This window comes from Netta rufina (genome assembly GCF_964035555.1).
Source record: "Netta rufina genome assembly, chromosome: 5".
Taxonomy (NCBI): domain Eukaryota; kingdom Metazoa; phylum Chordata; class Aves; order Anseriformes; family Anatidae; genus Netta; species Netta rufina.
In genome coordinates this window covers 20,861,767-20,885,791 of record NC_140128.1, presented here as the reverse complement: position 1 = coordinate 20,885,791, position 24,025 = coordinate 20,861,767, and the positions used below count along the sequence as shown (strand labels likewise).

The 24,025-nt window shown below is 35.9% G+C and overlaps 1 protein-coding gene across 4 annotated transcripts in view; it reads left to right on the top strand.

Moving 5' to 3' along the window:
* Window positions 1-24,025, top strand: part of AKAP6 (A-kinase anchoring protein 6) — a gene marked incomplete at its 5' end in the record, with an annotated part of 224,730 nt that overhangs the window by 68,961 nt on the left and 131,744 nt on the right. For 3 of the 4 annotated variants that reach the window (XM_084287749.1, XM_084287752.1, XM_084287750.1), the window contains 2 exons: window positions 12,940-13,036; window positions 14,315-14,481. In XM_084287749.1, coding sequence (XP_084143875.1) covers window positions 12,940-13,036; window positions 14,315-14,481 — 264 coding nt within the window. The remainder of the gene's footprint in view (window positions 1-12,939; window positions 13,037-14,314; window positions 14,482-24,025) is intronic. The other variant, XM_084287751.1, reaches the window with a different exon arrangement.

The window sequence follows — 24,025 nt, the reverse complement described above, 5'->3', positions numbered from 1 at the left end:
TGCTTCCAACTTTGTCTTGTGGTTCTTTGGGAGGTGAGGCCAAAACCATTTAATGTGTTGACTGGAATGTGGACTGGTAGCCCTCAGCCTGGCTCTGGTTCATTGCTAAGGGTAGTCAGAATAAATGAGTATGTGGATACTTGCACAACTCCAATTTCCCCTGTAGGTACTTAGTTTCCCAGCTGTACTCTGTAGTGTATTTGCTGATAATTATTTTAATTTGGGGTAAGGAAATCTTTTTTTCTAATTGTGGGAGTGTACCTGAGGTGTTACATGTTTCGGGATGACCATTTTATGAAACAAGGTGGATCTTAGGGGTGTGTTTTTTTTCTTTATTTCTGTGAAGAACTAAAATGTCTAAAGAACAGCCAATTTCAATTTGATGATATAATTATTTTTATGGCACATACAGTCAGTGAAAAATCATTGCAAAGCCTGAAAAACAGTAACTGTGACTTCTCCTTTTGAATTTCAGGAAACATATGCTATCATTCGTTTCTACACAGCAGAATTGAATTATTAAAATAGAGCATTTTTATAGTGGGAAGATAGAGTTATTTGTATTAATTAGATTGTCAACTTTTCAGTGGCATTTGTCTGACAGAAATCCTAATCTGTGTTTAAACAGAAGTATATGAACTTCAATTCACATTAAGCTCAATGTTAAAATTTCCCTAGACTGAGCATTGAAAGACAACACTGATCAAGGTTTTTGGGAGGATACTTATACTAATTTTCTTCTTTTGCCAGTTATACAGGTAGTCACCCTAAACTGAGATTTGGTGAACTAAAAGGAGCTTAATATTAAATTAACAAATAAATAAATTTAGGTTTCAGTCTCATGAGTTCATAGTACAGACACCCAAAGCAAACTACCCTGAAAAAGAAAGGAAGTATGTTGGTTCTTTTCTACAAATCGCATCTGCAGTAGTGAATCTCATAACTATTATTCGTCGCTGGTGCAGATTTTCTGGTTGTAGAAAGAGTGAAAACTCAGTGTAGATTAGTATTTTTATTTTTATTAGTAGAGACAAGGCCTTAGCCCTTGGCAGAAATTATCAATTTCACCACCTGTGATATTGTTTTGTTGGAAGTATGTTCGTTACAATAACAAAATTAGTGCCATAAAGAGAGAATATTTTGCATTCATGAATAAAATCTATGCTGTCAAAATCTAAGAAAAGGAAATATGGGAAAAGGAAACCAGAAAAATGTTCTTGTTCCTTTTCTTGTCATTGGCTGGGAAAAGTTTGGCAGAGGAGACAAGGACAAAGATGTGAATGTTCTACAAACTTTCTGCTGTATAAAATTCTTGATTGTCATTTTAGGATCCCAATGTAAGTGATTGGTAAAGGTTTAAATCTAAAATTTTCTTCTCTCTCAGCCTTGCTTGTCTACATCTTTGCCACTTTGAGAAATGGTGTGATGTAGACACTTCAAGACAGCATGTTTATTGAAAACAAAAACCACCCCCCTACAACACTAATTTACTGGAATCTTTGCATAAGGTGATGCTCACATGACGAGCCAAATCTCTTGAACAGGATGGCAATGCAAGTTTCTGTTACAAGTGTCCTTGTAATGACAGCTTCAGCTTAAATTGCTAGGCCTCCCCAGACTCATGTTCTAGTTAATTAATTAATTAATTCTAGAATTAATTAATTCTAGTTAATTCTTGTATATGGCCTGGCAAGATTGTCCACCCCGGATGTTAATCAGTGCTCTGAAGCATATGTGTACATGTAGTGATTATCTATTGGCCATGGCCAATAGCCAGCAAGAGCTGCCTGCAGGATTCCCTGGAACTGTGTGAAGGTCCCACCCGGAGAGCTCCTGAAATAATGAGTGAAGCATTTTGTTGTGAAGGTGGTGAGGCACTCTGGCAGTTGACGCTTCTCAAGGTGGTCAGTTGTCCCCAGTCTGCCCATTATCTCATCTGTGCAGACACAAGTTGGGGAGTTCCTGGGCCACCCAGGGAATTAACAGCTAAGTGCACACAGGCACAGCCCTGATACCCAGATACACCACAGTTATTATTATTAACCATAGGCCAAACTGGAATTTCATTCTTACTGCAGTTACAAGTTAAACTCCGTGGAATTTCCCACAATGAGTAACCATAAAGTTTGATGAGCGTGAGTTTTTCTACAAAATGAAGGGTAAGCTACATCTAGGATGAGATGTGCCAAAACAGATGATCTTCAAGTTGGAGCATAGTTTTCATTTCAAAAAGTTTAGATGGCCATTCTTTAAAAAAAATAATAAAAAAAAAATTCTTCTTAAGATATGGGAGTTTTGAGAGTTGTATTATCTAAAGGAAAATGGAATAAAAAATTTCCTGCGTCCAATAGAAATGTTTCTGGCCACATCATGGCTCAGCACTAAACAGCACTCAGCTGTAAACGGCAAACATGTTCATACAGAAAATAGGTTGTATTTTCACCCTTAAGAAATTGTGTTGGTAATGTAATGATGCTTCTGTGATTCCTTATGATAACTGATCATCTGTTTGTAACAAGTCTGCTATGTCTGAAAAAAAATCATTCTTATCTCCCTGGAAAATAACATTTTCTGAAAAATGTCAGTTTATAGAAGTATTAAGTACCTGTTCTCATTGAAAGTAAGGTAAAATACACATGCCTTGGGCTAATCTACTGGCTGTCTTTGTGGTAGTGTGGTAACAGTGATTTTATTGAAGGCATTAAAGGTTCTGAAATGACTAAGTTATGTACTATGCTTTTGCTGGATGAGCATTTTCTTCCAATGTTCATTGCAGCCAATTTAGATTTTTTCCTCAAAACACACAATGATATCTGCAGGATGATTGTGATAAAGACTCTGAGCACCATGACTGGACTAATCTCTTGCTTTAAATCAGTTTAACCTATTAATTTCAGTTTCTGAATTTTGTACTGTTATCATGAAAGGTATTTTGCGTATGCATTAGTTCCTGAATATTTGTCATTTTATATAGGAAGCAGTCTGCAGAATGTACTGTTCAGAGATAGAAACTAAAACCAGCAGTTTTCAAATAGCATAACCAAATAAATGGAATTAATAGGAAGTCAGAAATCAACCTTAAACAAAGGGAATACATGTATATTTTCAGTTGTAGTATTCAGCTTACAAAATCTGGAAACCAAATAACATCTGTGTAAGTCTTTCTGGTTTTTGAGTTAAAGTGCCTAAGAACTTCAGAACAGTGTTGCTGTCATTTAATGCACTCCATTGTACCTGTGGTACAGTCTGGAGCCAGAGTGCGTATAGGTGCTGACAGTGGGAAAAAATATAGATTTCTAAAAACAATTTGGATTGTTCTTTTGAACTACAGTTTCCTGTGACTTTTTTCGTGACTTACTAAGAGAGAAAAAATACACTAAGAAAATCCAGGTATATGTTCTGCTACTCATGGTTGTGCTGACCAATACAGAAATGCTGCACTTGATCTAAAACTATTTCCTGTAAGGTAATGCAGTGAAGAACTGACACATGTTTATTCCTTGTAAGGAGAAGTGGGTGTTGTTTATCCTTCCAGCACCACAGAAATAGGAGGTCTATTATGATGGAGTTCTGTTATTACTATGTATATTTCTCATGAAGGAGGGGACTGTCCATTTGTTGTTCTCCCATGCCATTGCTACCAGCTCTTGCCGCACAGTGCCATTCAGGAGCAAACCAGTTTCATTTTTGCACTGCTTTGTGCAAACCAGTAGCATAAGCAAAAATTCCTCAATAATTTTCTCAGAGACTGAATGGCTTGAATACTGTTAAGAGTGCCACTTTCCTAAACCTGATGTCCAAATTCGTGGTTACCTAGCCTTGTGTAGGTATTCTGTACAGGTGTGGATTAAAAAATAAAAATAAAAATGCATCTACTTGTTTTGTTGATTGCTTCAAACCTCCCCAGGACTCCTTTGCTTCTCTTTATTACCAACCAAAATGTACATAGTTGTGCATAGGAAGGGAAAACACATTGGTTGTGTTATAAATTGCACATACAGAGCACAAAATGTGACCTATTTGAGAGGAGTGGATTTTAAAATTAAAATATTGGTGTTCTTGTTTATGTATCTATCTGAATTACGTATTTGTGGGTCAGAGGATGTACTCCACAGGAGACCATCCCAGCTTTTCTAGTTCTGAGAGCTTGGACCCTCTGAGAGTAAAACTTGTAACACTGCCTGACTTTGTCCACTTCTGCATGGTGGTTGAGAAAAATAACTGCTCAAGCTGACAACCTGGCCCAGATATGGATCTACAACTGTTTCTGGACAAAGGAGACATTAAACCAGGGACAAAGAAGCATATTAGGATGTCATCATAAAGTAAATTCTTCTACTGAAGGAGAAGGGGAAATTATAATGTCAAAAATTTAAACTCTATCACCTGTGATGATTTTGAATTCTTTTGATCCATATATAGAAATATATACTATGAACAAGTTTAACCTATGTCTGGACTTTTTTTCTTTTTAATTCGTGATGCTTGATGTTTGAAAAACTTAGCATTTTATTTTCACTACTATCAAGGATGCTATTAAGGTAAGAATGTTTGCTTTGGAAGAGGGAATGATGAGATCCTTGAAACTGTTCTTTTGCGTAAAAGAATGTAGAGGGTGTTTTGTTCCTCAGAGTGTGTGTTAAATGCCTGATGTACCTTTGTTAGAAAACAAGTCCAAACACATTCATAGAGCACGTGAAAACCCAGCTTGTTCAGATTTTGGGAAATTATTACATTCATTTGCAATTGTAGGTGAAGCTGGCCAAGGCAGGGTGGCTTGATTTGCTAGTCTTTCAAATACTCCCCCCATCAAGACTCACCACCTAAAACTGTGAAACTCTTGGTTATTAAGGTATCCTAAAACATAGGTTCTGAAAGCTTGAGCTATGAAAGTTAGATTCCAGGGGGTCCATTGTGTCCATGGACTGCAGAAGAAATTGTTTGCATTCAAGGGTTCAGAGCCTATAATAATATAATGAAATAAAACCACCCTTATACAGTAGTTTAAACTAACTTGATGACTGAAAAAGTATTTCATCGAAGTTCTGACTTCAAAGCTTTATAGCAATTGTCGAATAATCAGTCTTGGAATGACAACTTGATAATGGTCTTTAAAATTAATTCATCAATGTAACAATTTTTGAAACACCTTTAGGAAAAAAAAAAACACACTTTGATTTGAAAGTAATGTTTATTTTATTAATAAACTGCATAATGATTATATAGGAACTCTGTTAGTTGTAATTTCTGTCTATTAAAATGTGTGCTGTTACTTGTAATTTTAGTATGCTGGTATCATCAGTGTAGATGTAGTCTGTAAATTGTTTTTGAAAATAGAATTCAATTTATTTTAGATTTTTTCTGAGATTGGAAATCATTAAAAGAATATAAAGCCAGGATCTCAAAGGACAAACAAGCACACTCGAAGCAACATTTAAAGTATATTTGTTTTCACCTACTTGCCAAGAGCTATGGTCTGCTCCTGTGGGTTCTGTGCTGTGTTACTCAAAGGCATAGTATTGTTCATACTTTAAGTACTGGAAATAATACAGTTGTTGTCTGTGTTTTGGTATTTGCAATGCCAAAGCTTTCAATAGAAATGTAGAAACTTCAGAGCATGAATGGAGGTTGTGATTGGCATTCTTTTCTCTTTGGTTCTCCTATGAATTTATTTTTCATTTCTTAATTTTACAGATGTTTTGGATTAATAATTTGTGATGTTACATAGCTTATTAGATATATTTTATCCTGGAGGCATTTTAGGTCAATCTTTAAAATGTATAAAACCTTACATCAGCAGATATATAAAAAGCAAATTATATCTGCCTTAAATTCTCCTGAAATTTTAATAGAACTAAAATCCTTCAAGGATTGTTCTAAAACTACACAGTGTTTCTTAGTTCCAATGTGTGCTTTTCATTCTGTAAGTGGAAATTTATTTTTAAATAATACAGGGATATTTGTTTCCCCTTAGTAACTCCACATTTGCAAAGGCTGCTATGCCCAATACGTTTATCTTTGGGTCAGAAAACTCTTCTCAGGTTTGGATTTTTTTTTCTGCATGTGGTAGGACAACATAATATAGACGTATTTTGGTCAGATAGTTTTCCAGGGTTGGTAGGTCGCCAGGTGGGAAAGTTGTGCTTAGAAACATATAAGACCAGCAGTCACATGTCATCATGATAGAAAAGGAAGTCAGAAGACTGTGACTTTTGCAGGTTATTTCCTGAATATCTCTAGAAGACCAGCAGTTATCCATGGTGGACTGGATGTGCAGTTCACCATGCTTATGGTAATTTAGCAGTTATTCTTTGCATAGTCCTTTTGTCCATGGTCTTCCCTGCCTGTGCTTCCATCCCTTGTTTGTTGATAATAAACAAACTGTGACTTGATTTAGGGAGCCTCAAGTTAATGTTTTTTTTTTTTTTTGTTTTTTTTTGTTTTTTTTTTAATAATGTGTAATGTGTAAAGAGATAGTTTCAAAGAGAAATTTGTGTTGTGAAACTCACAAAGATTAGAGCTGGCAGCAGAAAAAATATCACAGAATCACAGAATCACAGAGTTTCTAGGTTGGAAGAGACCTCAAGATCATCGAGTCCAACCTCTGACCTAACGCTAGCAGTCCCCACTAAACCATACCCCTAAGCTCCACATCTAAACCTCTTTTGAAGACCTCCAGGGATGGTGACTCCACCACTTCCCTGGGCAGCCTGTTCCAATGCCTCACAACCCTTTCAGTAAAGAAGTTCTTCCTAACATCTAACCTAAAACTCCCCTGGCTCAACTTAAGTCCATTCCCCCTCGTCCTGTCACCAGGCACGTGGGAGAACAGACCAACCCCAACCTCGCTACAGCCTCCCTTGAGGTACCTATAGAGAGTGATAAGGTCGCCCCTGAGCCTCCTCTTCTCCAGGCTGAACAAGCCCAGCTCCCTCAGCTGCTCCTCGTAGGACTTGTTTTCCAGGCCCCTCACCAGCTTCGTCGCCCTTCTCTGCACCCGCTCAAGCACCTCGATGTCCTTCTTGTAGCGAGGGGCCCAAAACTGAACACAGTACTCGAGGTGCGGCCTCACCAGAGCCGAGTACAGGGGGACGATCACCTCCCTAGCCCTGCTGGTCACACTGTTTCTGATACAAGCCAGGATGCTGTTGGCCTTCTTGGCCACCTGAGCACACTGCTGGCTCATATTCAGCCGACTATCCACCATCACTCCCAGGTCCTTCTCTGCCTGGCAGCTCTCCAACCATTCCTCTCCCAGCCTGTAGCTCTGCTTGGGGTTATTGCACCCCAGGTGCAGGACCCGGCACTTGGCCTTGTTGAACTTCATGCAGTTGACCTCAGCCCATCGGTGCAGCCTATCCAGATCCTCCTGCAGAGCTTTCCTACCCTCAAGCAGATCGACACACGCACCTAACTTGGTGTCATCTGCAAACTTACTGAGGGTGCACTCAATGCCCTCGTCCAGATCATCGATGAAGATAATAATAAAATAATAATAAAATAGTATGAGCTTAAAATAGGGAATATCTGCAAAAATAGCTACTATGATTTCTAAACTAAATCTGCAAAATAGGTTTCTTGGAGAGTTGAGATAACTGTCCTTTGTCTCCACATCTAAAACTGTGCATTCAAACCTTGGCTAAGTCACCTAAGAGGTGAGAATCACACAGAATCACAGAATTTCTATGTTGGAAGAGAGCTCAAGATCATCGAGTCCAACCTCTGACCTAGAAATTCAAGGAGAAATGAGAAACAACAGTTGGAGGTCTTAAGGTATTTAATGTTGAGGAAAAATATCTTATTCATGTTTAAGAGGTAACGAAGGGGCAAAATACTGGCCATCTAATACTGGAATGGCAGAGGCTGTGGCAAAGAGGAAAGGGTGGTTGCACAAAAGTGCAAGTTACTGCTGGACTACTGAGGGTAGAGCCTGCCCCTTTGTGTTCAGTATCTGGCCAGTCACAAATTCTATGGGATGTGAAAGAGCTAGGCTGCTGTAATGTCAGCCCACTACATTGCAGTCCTCACTCCTCCATTTCTATCCAGTCAAGATTTAAAGGTCTCCAGGGATCAGGGCTTTCACTGTTTCCCTTAGGAGATTATAACACAATCTAATAGATCTGGCTTTCAAGGGAAATTTCCCTTGTATTTATCTTAAATTTTCTCTCTCTTAATTTAATTCCATTAGTCCCATCTACTATGCCCTCTTACACTTTACTATGCTAAAAGTATTCTTTCTGCTTGCTGTTCAGAGTAGAATCAGAGAATCATAGAATATCCCAAGTTGGAAGGGACCCCCAAGGATCACTGAGTGCAGCTCCTGGCTCCACACAATTTACATTCATGTAAATGGATAATAATGTCCCTTCCTCTTGATCTTCATTTAGTCAGTGTTACTCATTTCTCATGATCTTCTGCCATTTCCACCTTTAAAGACATTTTGCTTGCTTTCCATTGAAGTCCCACCACTTTCTCTCTATAAATGTGCTTGGGTCTCCCAGGCAAAAAGTACATTGAGGACAAGTGAAAGTTGGAGAAAACGTTATCAGTGAGTCAAAGGTAAAATCATTGCAGGGGATGCCATAATTATTCCATAATGAGCATTTTAACATGCTGGTAGCTAAATAGTTCTTCTGTTTCCCTGAAGTTATGTTGTATTTATATAGCTTCGAACTGTATGCATTGGACAGAACAGCTCAGGTTTACTTCTCAGTTCACAGCTCAAATGTTATTAGAAGTTGTGTAATACTAATGAAATATCTCAGATATCTGTAGAAGGGTGTTGTGCCCAAACCATTTTTTCCAATAACCGGTGACAAATATCTGTAAAAGTCAGTTACAGGGATTATGCGTGTGGGTATGTTAGTTCATTCTCCAAAGGGAGTGTTGATACGTTGGTTTGCATTGTATAGCCATTGCTGCAAGGTCTTACTATGTTAGAATTTGTATTTTAAAATTAAAAAAATAGCTACATTCTTACCCAAAATATTTGTTCAACTGTATTTAAATACATAAATCCGCATCTTAGTACTATTGTGGTTTTCTCAAAAAAATACAGATGACTGTTAGGAAATTCTAAATTAAGCTTTCAATTTCAAATTCTTGAAAATCAAGATCATTCTAACTGTCTGTATCATTGCTCTAAAAAAGACTGCCTTAGTGATGTTTTTCTCAAATTTATTTAAACATATAAAAATGAACCTCAAGAACTTCAGCGGTACCCCCGTAGACCACACATGTTAGTATTATGATTGACTTGGCAAATTGAAATATTTCACTTAGTACAGTATCTTGATCTGGCAATAGGTGTAAACTGCTGTGTCACTTAAACTAATCTCTATGTCTGTGTTGTAGCTTCACATGATACCTAGTTGCTTACGTGTCTTTCAGAGACACACATTACAGAAGAAATACTTAGTTGGACACATCATGAATTAAAAAAGCACATGTTTGAACAAAGTCTGTACACCTCTGGGAACAAGAATATTTAATGGTTGACTGTCCTTACTGAAGATACGAATAGGTCAAGACCCAGGCTGTGTTTTACCAAATTACAGGGATTTGTTAAGAACAGAGGGTTGAGCAGAGAGAGATTGCTTATCAGAGCCCAGTATGCACATATTGTAGGATACGTATACAACAGAGGTTTTCCAAATTTAAGTATGTTCAGGCAGAAAATAAATCCTCAGGGGAACTTGAATAAATATTTTTTCAAATATTTTTTTCTTGTCCACAGTTGTACGGACAAATAAACTGTTAGGGAGAGATGTGGATTTGTTGGAAAGGCACTCTTTTTGAGAACAGCTGCATTTCATGTAGCATTGGAGAAACCAAATAAAAAAGAAGTCACAATGTGTTCAGAACCCAGTATAGCTCAGATCTGCATTTTTTTTTTCCCTCCCATGTTGTTTCTGGAGAACTGTCATCCAATAGATAAATTAGTTTCCTAAAAATCAGGACGCATTTTGTTAGTGGTGGGCTCCTTTGCCCCATGTTGTCAACTGGGGCTTAGTACTTTTCACTTTTGGAGTCTTTATTTACAGTTCTGTAGCTTCAATAAAGTTGCATGATTCTTGCCTCCATTTTCCTTTCTTGCTAAATAAAAAGAGTTGATATTTATATGTAAGTGCATGGTGACTGTACGAAGTAACCACAGAGAACTTCATAAGGAGATTTTGCTTGTTGCAGCTTGTAAACTGTATTATATACACTGTACTGCTAGGGATGACATTAATGTGTTGTTTAAAAAGCCGCTGTCAGGCCAATGCCCATGCATTTTCCATAATGTATATGTGCTCATGTGTGATATTTAAACTGCTCCATAGCTGCAAATGTGTCTGGAAAAATGGCTTTGATTAATTGACTTCCCTCTTCTCCTTTCCTCTCTTCAGATGCAAGGGCTCTGTTCATTATCAGGGAAGATCAGAGGAGGGGAACAGAGTACCTGGGTCACACGCTGTTAGAGTTACAATTTTCCAAATACCCTAAGTAAACAGTGGGAAATACCCAGGATGGGAGAGGACCTCTTTGTTTGAATGGTCCTCCTCCCTTTCAAACATTTGGTCTGATTTTTTTTTAGCTGTGTGAATTTGCATCTCTCCATTACATATACATGTAATGCTTGTTACTTCTTCAAGTCTGCATCTTTTGTGTGTCACATTTTCTGCCATTCAGGTATGAGGAACCATGAGCACTGATGCACTGATTGAAGGTTATTCTTTCTGGTGATCCTTGTCCATTTTTTCCTTTTTGCTATGAAATCACCACTCATAAGAAATTATATATATGCATATAATTGTAAACCCCAAACTCACACTTCATGCATCAACTGACACTTTCCTTTGCCTCTGTTTGTATTTATACTTACATGAATGGTTCCCTCCTTTTGATGTGTATGTGCTGATAAGAGTTTATTTCTGTTAAATTTCATGTATGTTCACTGTATTTGTGCCATGCATAATTTAGCCATAAAATCAGAATTTTGCACAAGTAGAATATTGCTAGTCAAAACTCAAAAGTTTGGCCCCATCTTTATTCATCGTATTTTACTTTTTCAGTTAACATTATTACTGGTTAATAGGTGCACCTGAAAATCAAGCTGTATTGTAGTATCTGGTGCGTTATGTTATACGAATCTTTTCTAGGACAGCAAATCTCTTTTTTTTTTTCCTAATGAAAAAGAATACCTCATCTTTTCCAATTTTCCTATCAAACACATCCACATCATCTTGAGACACTGCCACATCCAGCTGCATCTATACTCAACTTCAATTATATGAAATTACACAACCTACTCTCAGGTCCTTTAGGTTCTCTTTTGCTGTGTGAGGCACACGCATAGTGCATTTCCTGTGAAGTGCGTGATTACAAACTATTCAGTACAAGCCTGTTTTAAGTAAACAGTAAATTAAATATTGTCAGTGCTCGTTCAGACAGGCTCTTACGAAGGAAAAAGAACTTCTAGATTTGGGTTCACAAAACTCTAGATTTAAGTACAGGCCAGTCAAAATGTAGGGATCATTTTTCACTTTCTGGCTGACCCAGTTGTTCAACACCTGGTACAGAACATTATTTTCAGGTGCCCATACATTGTAAACTGGGCTAGACGAAATGCTGAGGATAGCAAAATTCCCATTTGCTACTTTGTTTGAGGGGAGAATTCTCAAAGACATTTTGTTACTGTCAACTAGACTGCTGCCTGAAAGGCTGTTAACAGTTTGCTTGAGCAACATGCTTTTTTTCCAACCGTAACACAGTAAAAGAACATAATTTTATTCTGGCAATATTATTTTCTCTTATGCCAACCAGAATGATTATGGGAGCTAGAAAAGAAAGGAAATGGTCACTTCCCTAAGAAAGGAGGACTTTTAGTATTTTGTGGTGTCTGATACTTCAGTATTAGAATGGTTGGTAGCATTTGGAGAAGTATAAATAAGCTTTATAAAAACCAGAAGCTACAAATGTGCACTTGCAAAATAGCCTTTAATCTCTGCCAGTTAATTCATTCCCATGAGAGAGCAAAACTCTTTTCTTCCAAGGAGTCAAATATTGTTCTCATTCATTCTGTAGGCATTTCAAAGAGAACAAGGGTTCCATGTGTGTGTTCAGGGTTGCACATGATTTACAGTTAAATACAGCAAGAACTCCTTTCTTTATTATATTTTGTTTCTATTTCTTACATGCAAATATGAGTGACAAGCTCTGCCAAATAATTCACAATTTTCTCCAACTAAATTATCAGTGGTTTGCAAAATGGCATAACACAGAGTAGATCATGTTTCCAGTTCCTCTATCTATTACCAGCTTTCAATGCAATTTGTTGAAAAAAAAAAAAAAAGTACAGAATTGCACAACTAGTAAAAACTGTTAGTGCAAAAAGGATGAAAAATACATGCTTTACAAATTAAGAATGCAGAGATCTAAAGCAGTCTGATTTGTTCTTTGAAAACGGATATGAGAACTAACTCTGAAACAATATTAATAGATTTGTATGAGTGCACATAAGGCCAATATATTCAATGCTGTATTTTTTTATGGTTTCATAAATAGTGCTATCACCAACATTTCAAAGAAATCTGAAAAAAAATAGAGCTCATATGTGATGGCATAAATTTAGTGTATTTTATAGAACACTGTTACTCCAGATATAGCCTACGGGTTGTGACTTTTCGTAAAACCTAATGAATTTCTAGATTTGTCAGCCGTTTCAACACAGATGCACTTTGCTGATCTAATGGAAACATTTTGAGCCCAGATCCAAAATATCAATAGTTTTTAGTATCACAAATTAGTTTGGCTATTGGGTAAATAGGGATGTGGTTCTTGATAAAAAACAGCAAGTAATTTTGTACGTGTGTTTTCTGATAACTGCCTCCCCAGTGTCTGATGCTGATTTTTTTTTTCTTTTTTCCTTTTTTTTTTTTTTTTTCTCTTTTTCAGAGTTTTAAGTTGAATGTAGATAGCCACTGTGCTTTAAAAGAAGCAGTGGTAGAAGAAGGACGTCAACTTCTTGAGCTTATTGTATCTCACAAATCAGGTAAATCCTTCTGAAATATTGCAAGTCTTTATGTCTCCAGACTATTAAAGAATGAAGAAGCATTGCTGTAAATTACTGCATATATTCACTTCCTTATGTATTATTAATATTTACATTATCAGATTGACCTTCAAGATTTATAAATGTTTCATATACTGCATACAATGCAGTGATACTTATAAAATGAAATACTGCCTGCAAATAGTCTGTTCATTTTATTTTGGTCTTGCTGCTCAGCTGAGTTTCAATTGAAATCACATCATTGAAAACTTCACACTGACACGTTCTTTGATGTAGGTGCTATGGAAATAACATTAAGATAATGAATTAGGATTTCAAATACATACATATATATTTTTACATACCCTGCATGGGTAATTGCATTGGTAAAGCTTTATTTTGCCACTTAAACTAATTCTTACTTGATTGTAATATATTTATGAGGAATAGATTAAAATTAAAAATGCCTTTTTCCTTTGGTTAGGCTCCTCTTTTTCTGCAGAGGCCTTAAATCGAGGAGAGGGGGAGTGATATACTTATTTTCCTTTCTCTATCCCTACCACCCCCTATATTTTTAGATGTTTGCGTGACTTGTATGATAATAGGGTTTTAATCAGCATATATTGCTACGAATGCCATCTTATTTTTTTGCCTACTTAGCATGCTTTTCCCCAGGTTGAAGTTATCCTTTGGTTTACATTTTTTCAGATCATGTTATACATCGTGCCTCTATTGTTTCACGATGTTAGGCAGATGATCCCTGTTGTGAAAAGTATAGGAATTCAGTGACTTGTATGCATAGTTCCAAAAGGGTATAAAAGTCATAAGAGAGAAGGGTAGTGCATGTCATCCCATACCTAGAAAGTGGTAATGTGTAAACTACTGGAAATATTAACAGGAAGTGAAGGTAAGAAAATATATTTGGAAGGTTATGATATGTTTAAAAATTAGATATTAGAGGGTGTGAGCACCATAGAAATCACACAGAAAACACCCTACTGCCTAGAAATCAGTTTATGTGGGATTTTCCTTTTTTAAAAATTTTAAGCTGAAATATAATCAAAATTTAACATAATAGCTGAAAGAAATGTTTTGACCCTATAATATTGTTTACAGGATAAATAATAGTAATGTTTGGACTCGTTTCTGAGGAAATATGTTTAAATTATTGTTATATTATTTATTCTTTTAAATATCCTACTAATTCTTTTATTAAGGGATAATATCTAAAGATGCAGTTGAGTTTAAAATTTACTTTTTTTCCCCTTCATTTTGGAGAAGGACTGAAGGACATGTTGCAGATGATTGCAAGTCAATGGAAGGAACTACAGAGGCAAATCAAACGGCAACACAGCTGGATTCTTAGGGCTCTGGATATCATCAAAGCAGAGATACTGGCTACTGATGTGTCTGCAGAGAATGAGGAAGGGACTGGGAGCCCTAAGGTAAGTGGCTTGAAGTTTGCCTTATTTCCTCTTATTTCCGTCTTCTTTTGAACTAGGCACCACTGAAGTTTTCTTTCCACCCTAAGGCTTTTCATTTCTACTGGGTAAACTTTTTTTTTTTTTTTATAAACAAAATGAAATGCCTGACTCTGAAACAATAAAAAAATCTTCGAACTTTCAAGTTTTCCAGGAAGACCTGTCTCATTGTGTGCAGAGGGGCATGAGGGGGAACATAAAACATTTAGTAAACAAAACATAAAGCATCTTTAACATGAATAATCAGAATGGTTTTAAATTGTTTTGTTGCAACTATAAATCACTATAATCAGTGCAATCACTCAGCTCTGACATCCATTAGCCGCTTGGTTACAGCAAATTAACAAAGAAGAGAGAAAGTGATTCATTATCTCATTCCTGTTAATGACTATCAGATGCATTGCTTAATTAGGGGATGGCCATTGTAGTGGGAAGAAGGTCATATGCCTTTTCACAAATCTTTTTCCTCTAAGTTCTCCATAATAGTGCATGTGCTGAATACAACAAGTACTTTAAGAATAAAGTATCAACACCTATAATCATTTTGTGGATATTAATTATCAAAGAGGGCTATAGTACTTAGCAACCTGAAACTTGTGAGAGCATTTTGAATACTAAGTGTGCTTATTCAATGCGGTACAGGAAGTGTAGGGACAATACACACAATATAAACTTATGATATAGGGCACGTGCCCTTTTATTACTATCAATTGAAAAGGTGTTCGGGAGGCTGCAGTAGAAGGTGTTGATTTTTCCATTGCATTCTAAGCAAAAAATAATGTAGTGGGGAGTCCAGTAGCACCAACATCTTGAGATACTGTAGGCGGAAATTTATAGAAAAATTCAAGATTTCTGTTTCTAGAAAAAATAGATGTTTGTGCTGAGTAGATTTTCAGATTCTGATGCCAGACAAGTCTTTGCATTGATATTCAGTGCTTTCTAGAGAGTAGTTTGTGCAGTGGCTTTTGGCTAGGATTATATTGAATGTTCTGATATTTTCTTACCATAATTCTACACAGCAAGAATAATCTCAGAGATGGTAGAGGAAGAGACAAGTATAACTGAAAAAAAAATACAGGAAAAAAACAAAACAACAACAAAACACCTCCTAGGAGGAGGCAATATTTGAATTAATATGCCTAGTCACTTCCATGGTGGAGAATGCTCCTGTGTCATATAGCTTTTACTTTAGGAATTAGGTGGTGGAGAACTCTCATTTTCATAGTTAGGTCTATTAGAGTAAATAGACTTGCTCAAAGGTAGGTTTACACCTGCAAGTAATATGTCTCTATCTCTATACAGCTTGATTCATCCATGGCTCAAAGTCTAACTGTTCGATCAAAATTACACGTACAAAGTGTTTTAAAATCCAGCTTGATTTTGCTATGAAAATTATGGAAATTCTAGCTCAAAATGATTATAAATATGATTATATTTGCTTGAAAAGGGAAAATGATGGTATATTTTTTGTTACAGTAAATTTTTACATAGATAAGTAGTAGCTCCTTGCCCTGTGCTTTTTACCATAGAGATAGAAACCTGAAGCAATGCTTTTTTTGTGTCTACAACTGTATAAATAAAAACATAAGTGACATACGTGATCAACCAAAAAGGTTATTTCAGGTTATTTCATTAATTAAATCACATCCCTATATGATTCTTGTAAGAATGGGCAACAGTGCTGTCAAATACTGTATATTCTTGATGCTGAAAGACTAACTAAAATTAAAATACAGTTGGTAATATAACTGTAGATTTCAGTTTGCGTTTACTTCAAAAGCCAAAAGGAACCTGAGACGTATAATAGAAAATCTAAAGATTATATCTAGAGGGTATTTTTCTTTTTGCCTTGTTTGAGAAACTACAAGAACAGGGTTGGTGTTAGAAATCTGTAAAGAAATGGGAAAAGGAGGAATTTCAAAGACCCTAGGAAACCTTTCCCTTAGGACCTTTTAAACATGTTTTCATAGCACTGTGGCATCTCTTATGCAAGCAAGTGGAAGGCAGAGAGGGAGATTTTTCACTCCTAGAAATACATCATCCATATTTGTGTTGAAGAATTCAGATTTTGCTTATGAGACTTGATTTAATTGTATGTAAGTTTCTTAGTAGTTTATACTTTTAAATCCAGTGTAGTGGTGATCCCTATAGAAGACTTAATGGATTTTCAATATTGCTGATATGTAAACTCTTCTATTGTACTTCATTTTTTGCATTATATCTTAGAAATGCAATGAGATCTTTATGTATTTACTGAAACTATTTTTTTAAATAAACAAATGACTACTGTATTCATCTTAAATTGGATCATGTAAGTTTTTTTTTTTTTTTTACCCCATTGAGAAGTATGTTTAAAAATAAATCTCAAATTGCAACTGTACATTTTAACAAAGATCTAACATTACTAGTGGTAAATGTCTCATACAATACAACTGTCACCCTTTCAGAATCCTGAACACTTTGTTAACAATAGGGGTTTTCTCCTGATGGTAATAGTAACTAAAATTCCAAAATACCTGGAAATGAGGAGGAATATTTGTATATCTTTGTGATACATCGGCATAAATACCAGAATAGAGTAACTGTGTATATTGAAATATTCCTGAATGCATCTTGGTAATTAACTCTTTTTTACCAAACTGAAAAAGCTTCTAAGTAGTTTATAGTCTAAATGATGTGACCATTAATTTACCTGATACAAATTTTGGTCTCTACCATAAGACTTACCATTTGGTCAGACATTGGAAAGGGGTGACCGGGGAACGTGAGGTGAAATCCTCATCCCTGGAGGTATTTAAGAGATCTGCGGATGTGTCAGTAAGGGGTTTACTGATGGGACTCAGCAGGCCAGGTTGATGGTTGGACTTGGTGATCTTGAATGCCTTTTTCAACCTAGATGATTCTATAATCTTATAATTCACAGGCATGATCTATATTTTTTTTCACCTTCTGGCAATGTCTCAGACCCCTTGTTTTGTAACTGACATTCTTCTAATGTGGCCACCACCTCTTCATAAAGAAAGGCCTACTGGGACACTCTTGCTCTCAATGAACAACGGTATCGAAAAATAATGTACTTTATTACCTAGTAGCTATGAGAATTTCTGCCTGAGTATGATAATGGCCTATTTAGCTTGTAGTTTGGTGTACAAGTTCATTGCTTTCTGAAGACATTTAAGTTACCCATGTAACTAATGTACTTTAAAAGTATACAAGTGCTAATAACATTTGTCCATAATGGGCATTCTCCTTCATTCAAAATAGTATGGAATAGTATTCTTAGGACCAGATACAAGTTCTGTTCACAGTATGCATTTGGATAGTTAGCTTATGACTATAATTTTTGGGTCTGTACATTTTTATTCTGCAATGAAATTGGATTAAGTTTTGTGTAACATTTCAGAGCACAATATCAGAACCTAAAAGCTGGTACATTAAAAAAATGGTTTACACTAGAAATATGTATGTAGTTTGTACTTCTTAATGTGTTCCTTTCCAGAATAATTACTGTATTACATGAAAATATTTGTAGTTTTCCATTCCAGTTTCAGAGAAACGAGCATGAAACTGGTTAAGATATTGGGCTTAATTCTTAGAACATTGAAATCTGACTTAGTTGTCACAGGTGAAAAAATACTCTTGAGAAGATTGTCTTAACTCTATAATGCACGTCTGTCAGTACGTTAATGGTAGAAGCACTAATGTTTTGAATAATATTAGAAGAAGAAGTAAAAATACATTTAATAAAGTAAACTTAAAATCACAGAATTAGTAGACAGATCCTCTTCTCAGGATAAGTGTTTGAAGTGGTTAAACAAACCTCTGTATAAATGTGAAAAAGAAAACCGGTGTAATTTCCCCTTGATACGTAATTAAACATCCTACACTTCCAGTAAAATCTCCCACTCAGTTGTGCATAAGTTTACTTTTTCTGCAACCATTCTAAACAGTCTTCATTATACAGAAAAGTGTTTTACATGAAAAAAAAATGAAAACTTGTTGAAGGTGTTTAATACCTAAAAACAGTTTGTGATTCGGGGCACTGTCCTTGACAGTCTTAATAGTGACGCTGGTCTCAGACCTCGTGGGTGGAATAAACACTGCAGTCTGGAACCATGACATCTTCCTCAGTATTTTAATACGAGGCTAAATTTGCAAAAAAGGGCAACAAAACAGAGTGAAGGTTGGGGAGAGTAACAGCCCTTTCTTTACTACTACAGACTTGTAAGTCATCCTTTGATGTACAAATTTTTCCAAGGAATGTACAAATGAAGTGTTTTGGCATCTTTGAAACTAGTGCAGAGAAATATCGTATTTGTGATTAGATATTTTGCTTTTTCTCCGTGTCTTTTTCATCGGTACTAGATTATCTGCAGACATCAGCATGATGCATATATAGTAATATTGAAGCCAACACACTGGTATGGTTTTTGTTATCTTCCATTATTTAAAAACAGGGAAAGTCCATTATTGGAATAGTCTTCTCGCATATTGTCAACAGAAAGCCTGAGTTCAGAATCTAGTGTTTTTACTTATATAACTGCTTTGAAAATTGTGTTTTTGATGCACTGTATATTGGAGTATTGCATATAGTATTGAAGTGGTCGGTACTTAGAAGTTGTCAAATGGCACATGTATTGGCACATGTAACTGGCTTTCATTCTCTTTTCCTTTAGTTAGTTGCTTCTGCCAAAAGGGCAGGAATAGCGTATGCTAGAGGGATAATTTTACTTAGATTGCTGGAGTTTCTTAAGTCACAGGGGACTCCAGATTGAATTTATTTCACTTGCAGTCTCTCTCTTCCACATTCACAAACTCAGGGTCAGATACATGCATTCAATCCTGTATCTCATGTTGTGGCGTAAAGTGTCACGTAAATAGCCATCACTTCATCAGTAACAATTTGAAAGATAATGAAATGGAACTCAGACTTCCATCTCTGACATTGTACAGACATATGGAAAAGGATTTTCATCTGGTGATACACATGCTATCCTGGTCTATGGTTATCTCATAGCTTAATCAAGCGTTTTCTTGGAAGATAAATGTAGAAGGAAAGTTGGTATTGATACTTCAGTAGATGTTATTTTCTCGATTGCGTCCATAATGAGCCACATCGCCATCTACATGAGAAAATTCTATGCTGTGAATGCAACACCTTGTAGATCAGACATTAACCTGAATTTCCAACCACCTTTATCCAGGCTTACTCAGTATCACCAATTACTGTCTGCCACCTTCATTCTTTGTAGTTTCAGCTGAATGCATTACTGTCCTCTGTCTAGAACTGGGTAGTAGTATTGGGCACAGCTAACTAGTTACTACTTTTCACTGCTGAATATCACCTTATGATACCTTACAAAGTACGTCTGTGCTGAAAAGTATTACAGCAAGTCAGTAGCTCACCATTCACTACTTCAAAAGCTGGTAATAAGGAAAGTGATTTCCTGTAATTAGAACAGAAGGTTCTGCTATGTTGCCATCAAGGCATAGTCTTTAAATTGTTGAATATTTATAATGCTGTCTGTACATAAATAGAGTATTATTGTGCCTAACAGCTGAACAGTTTAAAATCATTCATGTGACATTTCAATTTTGAATCTTTTGGAACTTTGGAAATCTGTATTAAAGATACTGTGATCTTACTCTTAAATACAAACAACGCCATGAATTTTGCCATATTAGGAAAGATTGCATATACAGTGATTATTTTTCTTGGTTTGAGATGCCTCAGGATGTGACATTCTTGTGACATTCAGGTTCTATGGTGGAGGTTTGAACTGTAGATGAGGTGGTAAAATGGATAGAAAAGGTAGTGTTTTTTACAAATCCTTCCATAAACCAGCAGGCAAAATTTTGGTTTTGCACAGAATAAGACTTTCTTTTAGTCTAAGAAATACAACTGTGTTCTTTTTTGTATTAGTTGTTATCCAAATTCAGGATTGAAAACATGTATTAAGAATTCACAAGCTAATCAAAACAAGCTCTGTTGATGTAACAATGAAAAGAACCTAAGAACAAAGCAATAAGAATATTTGTGGCTTTCAGTGTAGCTAGAAACTTCATGTTTGCTTAATTTTTAATACCTTGCTTTGTAATGTTTTTTAATTTTACAGACATCAGCTAGAATGTGTACAGACCTAGTCATTTCTGTAACAAGAAGGATTTTTCGGAAGGAATTCATGTTAGAGTGGACAAATAAAAAGAACCAGAAAGGTGTTTTAGGATAAGTGTAGTCACATATTTTATTTATTTATTTTTTAGGTGATTGAAAGCAAAAACATCAAAGATGCCCAACATAAGATTTAGGGCTCTTGGTTATGCAGACAGCTTCCATATGGTAGATTCTCTGCTATTTCCTAGAAGCTGTTTCTCCCAAGTTGTTAATTCTGTGTCTTGTAGTGGGCAGGAGGAACAATTTTGTCTAACTCTGAACCTCCCTTCAAGGAGGAGAGAGAGGAAGGAAGCTAAACAGCCAGTGTTTGGGCTGCAATAACAGAAGATCTGAGTAGGTGCTCCATCCTAAACCTCTTCATGTTACATGAGCTCTTTTGGAACTTCTCCATATCACTGGTTAAATAAATATTTTGCTAGTTTTTCATGAAATTGTGTCCCTGAAGTCTTAGTTAAGCAAACTTGGCTCCCATTTTAGCACACAGCTTTCTGTATGACACTATTTCCTGGTACCTGACATAATTTTAATAATCTTTAACAAGCCAGATTCCTAAAACTGTACCAGAGCTCCTCATTTTTTTCCACTTAATCTAAAAGTAACATCCTCTCTGGTTTATGAAGCTAGCTACAAAGTATAAACTGTAAAGAGCTAAATTACTTCTACAATTAGGTACAATACTCATCCTGTTTTAAAACATGTACATTTTTAATTTGACATATTCTAATATTTACTGCAAAAATATCAAAAGTCATATAGTTATTGAAGATGTGAACAAGGACTCCAGAGTATCTGTGGTCTTTATAGTATACTTCTATCATTTTTACACAGTGCTGATTCTAGATGCTGTCTATTGATTACATTTTGGCAACTGTGGGCTCTTTAACAGCCATCACTTTTAATTGAAGCAGTTATGCTGAAACACTTGGTAGCAAAAAAATTATGATTTTTGACTTTAAGAATAAGGAAGGCTAGTTTCTATTAAAACATAGATCAAGTTCAGTTTGAAAGATGTTTTAAATCTAAATCACTCCACTGAGAACAAGTGCAGACTGAGAACTTGATGAGAACAGATATTTAAACTGACATACGCCCAAGGGGCAAATTTTATCATAATGCTATTTGAATCTTTGAACACTATTATCTGAAACTCTGAAAGTATATTAGGCTATTGTAACTTTACATGCATAACCGGACCAACTCTGACAAGTTTTATTTAGCCAGAACTCCCAGTTGGGTTTGGCCTATATTTGAAAATGTAAAAACATCAGTGTATTTGTGCGTGTATTCATATGAACACATTTATCTTAAGTGACTTAAACTAAGTATTAACCACCCAAAGACCTTTATTTTATATTTTTGCCCATGTCCGTTCCTTCTGCTTTCTCTGTGGAACTGTACAGAAGCATTTTTGTTCTGTTATTTTCAATAGAAAGTATTTTCCGTAGTGAATATTGGTGGAAGGCTTCTCTCATTCCTGTCTGCCTTCTTCACATACTTCTCAGATTTTTAGAGAAATACACATTTAATGAGTTTCTAGTAACACACATGCACAAATGCACAGATTCATCTTACTGAAGATTGGTCATCTCCTACTGTCAAGCAGAAATTTTGTGTCTCTTTGACCCATGAAGGCAGGATAGCCTACCAGAGGTCTTGCTTTTCTCCCTTTTATGCCTGTATGCTCAGGATCCTGTGTGCCCATTCAAAACCGGCTTCGTACAGCCACAGAAGAAACAAAGCCTTTTTCATTTATCTGTTTATTGAGTCTTAACTCAGAAAATGATGGAATGCACTAAAACAAATTCATAAATAAGCAAATGGAAAGAAGGAAGTCTAGCTGACTGAAAATGTCTTGGTGGAACAAGTTTGTGGTTGTAAATAGTGATAGTAATGATAGTGATAGATAGTAGTCACTAATGAAGCAAGTTATTGGAATTTTTCTGTCTTTTCAATTAGCTTTCATTCCTCATTTCTTATTTCTGCTTCCTTGCACTCTGTGCTGTCTGTTGTTCTTCAGAGTAGTTCATGATTTCACAGGATCACAAGCCAAACAAAACACAGGCATGTGTGGGGACTCTTCTCCCCGGGAGCATCACTTTGTCCTGGTCAGAACCTGGCTCAGGCAGATGTGCAATCAGGAGTGAAAACCAACTCTTTACAGACTTAGGAGCTGCTTTGCAGACCAAAGGGTTCTGCTAAGCTCAAATAAGCCATAAGGTTTGAATGTGCTGTTTACCAGTCATCTCAATGATAAATATTTTGAACTGTTCAGATATTGTGGCATACGAGCTAGAAGCTGGGCTTACAAGGTTTCCTTTTGCTCCACTAGCCTATTTGGATTGTTTTAGTTCTGGTAGTTCAGGGTCAAGTGGCATAAACTTAGCTTGCATCATGTACTGAGATGCTTTCTTTTTTTGGTGCCAGACTGTTCCACTATATTTTTTTTTAAATGTGTTTATAAGGCTAGTTTTCACCTTTTGATGCCACCTCCTAGAACCCCTGTATTTTATAAATGACAACTTAATATAGACGCTATTGCCAGTTGTCATTGCTAAAAGATTGTTGCTTTGGTTAATAGCATTCTATCTTTGTCATTTTATTAAAATTATATTACTGCTCTGAAAACAAAAATTATTCCTTTATGCAATTGAAGAGTGACTGGCATGGCACTCCTCTGATCTTTCAAAAGAAATTTTACTTTCATTGTATTTGTGCATTAAATTAAGTGTTCATATCTACAGAATAAACTAACATCTTATAAATATTACTGTGTTTAATTATCAGCTCAGTATTTGAGTTTTTACTGTTATGGTTGATGTCTAAGAGTGATTAAATGTGTAATAGAGAACAAAAGGAACATTGATGTGAACAAAGATACAGCTAGATAAAGGTAAATTTTATCTTCTGCATGTTTTTATTCCTTTAAAAATATTTTAATTACATTTATATTCAGTATGATTTGGTGGCATTTCCTTTTTTTTTTCAGTTCTTAATTTAGTCTTTCAGAACAACATTTTCTAGCGATGATTTAATCTGTAGAATCTTTCAGTTCTAGTCTCAGCTGTATACATAAAGCAGCTGTTCTTCACTGGGGTGGTCACAAAAGGGAGACCAGGTACAAGAATGTTTGAAGGAAAAATCTACTCGGATATCCTGCATTTAAAATCTGACTTGTTCTTAAATGTCTTGTGGCATAAAACACTTGGCTACCCTTAAACTTTAGATTCAGAGTGATGTTACAGATTTTGTTAATTTTTTTTTAGCTATTCTATTAGTAAGCAACAAAATAGAGCACTGAGTGTTGTGTGACCTGACTTCTTTTTGCGTATCTAT